We start from the raw sequence: 2,372 nt of genomic DNA, 5'->3' as shown, positions 1-2,372 counted from the left end.
TTATGCGCCCACAGAGGCATTGTTAGATATACAGATTTATGTAGATACATGCAGATACTAGTTCATACAAGTACATGCAGTCAGTCATTTCAGCTTATGAGTATCACATCAATGTGTATGATGATAGCCGCAGAGAGGCCGATATGATATGAGAAAAGAGACAGGCGTTATATACGCGCATATATCAGGCGTTATATACGCACATATATACAGATGTATGACCTTCATTGATAGACATGAGCATGCATATTATGCGCCCACAGAGGCATTGTTAGATATACAGATTTATGTAGATACATGCAGATACTAGTTCATACAAGTACATGCAGTCAGTCATTTCAGCTTATGAGTTCAGATCTTATCCATGATTTCCCATGTGTGCATATATATGATGTTGCTCTTATGCTTTACAAGTTCAGTACATTATCCGTACTGACTCCCCGTTGCTCGGGGGGCTGCGTTCATGCCCGCAGGTATAGGGAGACAGACAGGTGGTCCAGCTCAGTAGGACCTCTAGATTTAGTAGTGGTCGGTACGCTCCATTCGATCCGGAGCTACAGTCAGTTTTGGTATGCCCCTTTTGAGATGTGTATGCATATGGGTATGACGGGGCCCTGTCCCGTCCTTTCTACAGGTTTCGTTCCAGTAGAGGTCTGTAGACAGTTGTATATAGTAGTCAGATGGTGTAGCCTTGTCGGCTTCTATTCTTTTGTGTACAGTATATATAGTAACCTAACTGTCTTGCACTGGTCTTCCGCATGTTGTGTATATATATGCAGATTGTACAGAGTTCTGATGTTTCCTTTTTATGAGATCAGTTGTGCCATTTATGGGCCTGTGATGTTCAGTATGATTTAGATATAAGTATAGGGGTGTTTGGCGGCTAAAGGTGAGACTCTCGTCACGGCTCATCGGTTGGGTCGTGACAAAAACATGTCCCAACTCCTTTGAGAAACTCTTTCTCAAACATGTTATAAATCTTGTGAGTGTAGACGGCAGAAACCTGAGCTAAAATTGGACTACCTTTTACAGCAAGAGTAGGCCTACCTTGTTTACAGTTGAAGTCTTCATGTCCTTCACTCAGCCACCACTTATTTACTGCATTTTTCTCATAGTTAGTGACAAATATGTGCAGATAAGTGCTCAAGTCACCAAGCCCATTTAATACAAGATTAGTACTTTCACTTTGAGATGAGGCTTTCAATCCAGCACTAAAGACATCATTATTAAAAGTTATGGACCACATGTGTCGAATATTGTAAAGATTTTTCAACTATTTATGTTCTTATATATTATACATCGTAAGCATCATCTCCCATGTTTCTTCAAATTCAGTAACAGAATCACATTCTGACATACACTTATTGAAATGTTTAGAAAAATCTTTGTCATTATTAAGTGAGCCCAAATGAGATGGAGCATTCTGGGATATGTGCCATTGACACAGTCTATGTCTAGTTCAAGACATCACTTCTCTAATAGAAATTGCCATTCCTTGAGCTTGATCAGTTATAATAGTTTGCAGGGCAATGCCTCCCCTTCACTTTAAAAATGTAGAGAATAACCATTTGAAAGATTCTGCCGACTCATCAGATAAAAAAGCACAACCAAAAATTATATTCTGCCAACATGATTTATTCCAATAAATGGTGTACAAATCATACGATACTTGTTTGTATGATATGTGGTATCAAAAGAAACGACATCACCAAAAATCTCATAGTAAATTCTAGATCGACCATGTCTCCAGAAAAAGTTAGCTATACGCCCTTTAGAATCAAGTTGAACATCCCAATAAAAGAGACTCTCACTCGCTTGTCTATTGTTAAATTCCTTAACAACACTTTGAGCATCCCCAGCTTCCACCTTAGATTTCATCAACTGGTGTATAAAATTAAAACAATCTTTCCTTGAATAGCCTAAAACATCAGCTCCTCCAACTTCTTCTGCCAAGTAAGAATAGGTTGCAGTTGGCTTTATACTAGAGTTAACCATATTTTTAATAACTAGCTTTTTGGCTTTAGTTATAGAATGAGCTGATTTTAGCAAATGCCTCTTTTTGGGTGAAGCCATCTCATGGTTATGCTCTTTAATAAATATATCCACCGTGAAAGGACTATTAGGAATTTGACGCTTAAAGCTTATCATTGCAAGACTTTTGATCGCGTGTCTATATGATTACAAGACACCTTACTAGATTTTATTAGCCTTTCATCTTGTTTCCTATGCCTATAGCATACGAAACGTTTTTCTCTAACCACTTCGCTACCTTGAAAATAATATTGCTTATCCTTCCGTTCACTGAAAACTTTGGAATGTGCATATTCACAATATACAATATAAGCCTCTTTCTCGTCTTTAACAATTTGATT

The 2,372-nt window shown here is 37.9% G+C and overlaps 1 protein-coding gene across 1 annotated transcript; it reads right to left on the bottom strand.

The window, feature by feature from the left end:
* Window positions 1-1,614: 1,614 nt before the first annotated feature.
* On the bottom strand, window positions 1,615-2,148 carry LOC132612941 (protein FAR1-RELATED SEQUENCE 5-like). Its single transcript, XM_060327010.1, has one exon. It carries the CDS (start codon window positions 2,146-2,148, stop codon window positions 1,615-1,617), a length of 534 nt encoding a protein of 177 aa, XP_060182993.1.
* Between the last annotated feature and the right edge of the window lie 224 nt (window positions 2,149-2,372).

This window comes from Lycium barbarum, chromosome 10, assembly GCF_019175385.1.
Source record: "Lycium barbarum isolate Lr01 chromosome 10, ASM1917538v2, whole genome shotgun sequence".
Taxonomy (NCBI): Eukaryota; Viridiplantae; Streptophyta; class Magnoliopsida; order Solanales; family Solanaceae; genus Lycium; species Lycium barbarum.
The sequence above is the reverse complement of the archived record's forward strand: the minus strand, read 5'-3'. Positions and strand labels throughout refer to the sequence as shown.

Bases quoted from the DNA above. Each gene is read 5' to 3' on its own strand.
- LOC132612941 (XM_060327010.1), bottom strand. From the start codon at position 2,148: ATGATAAGCTTTAAGCGTCAAATTCCTAATAGTCCTTTCACGGTGGAT.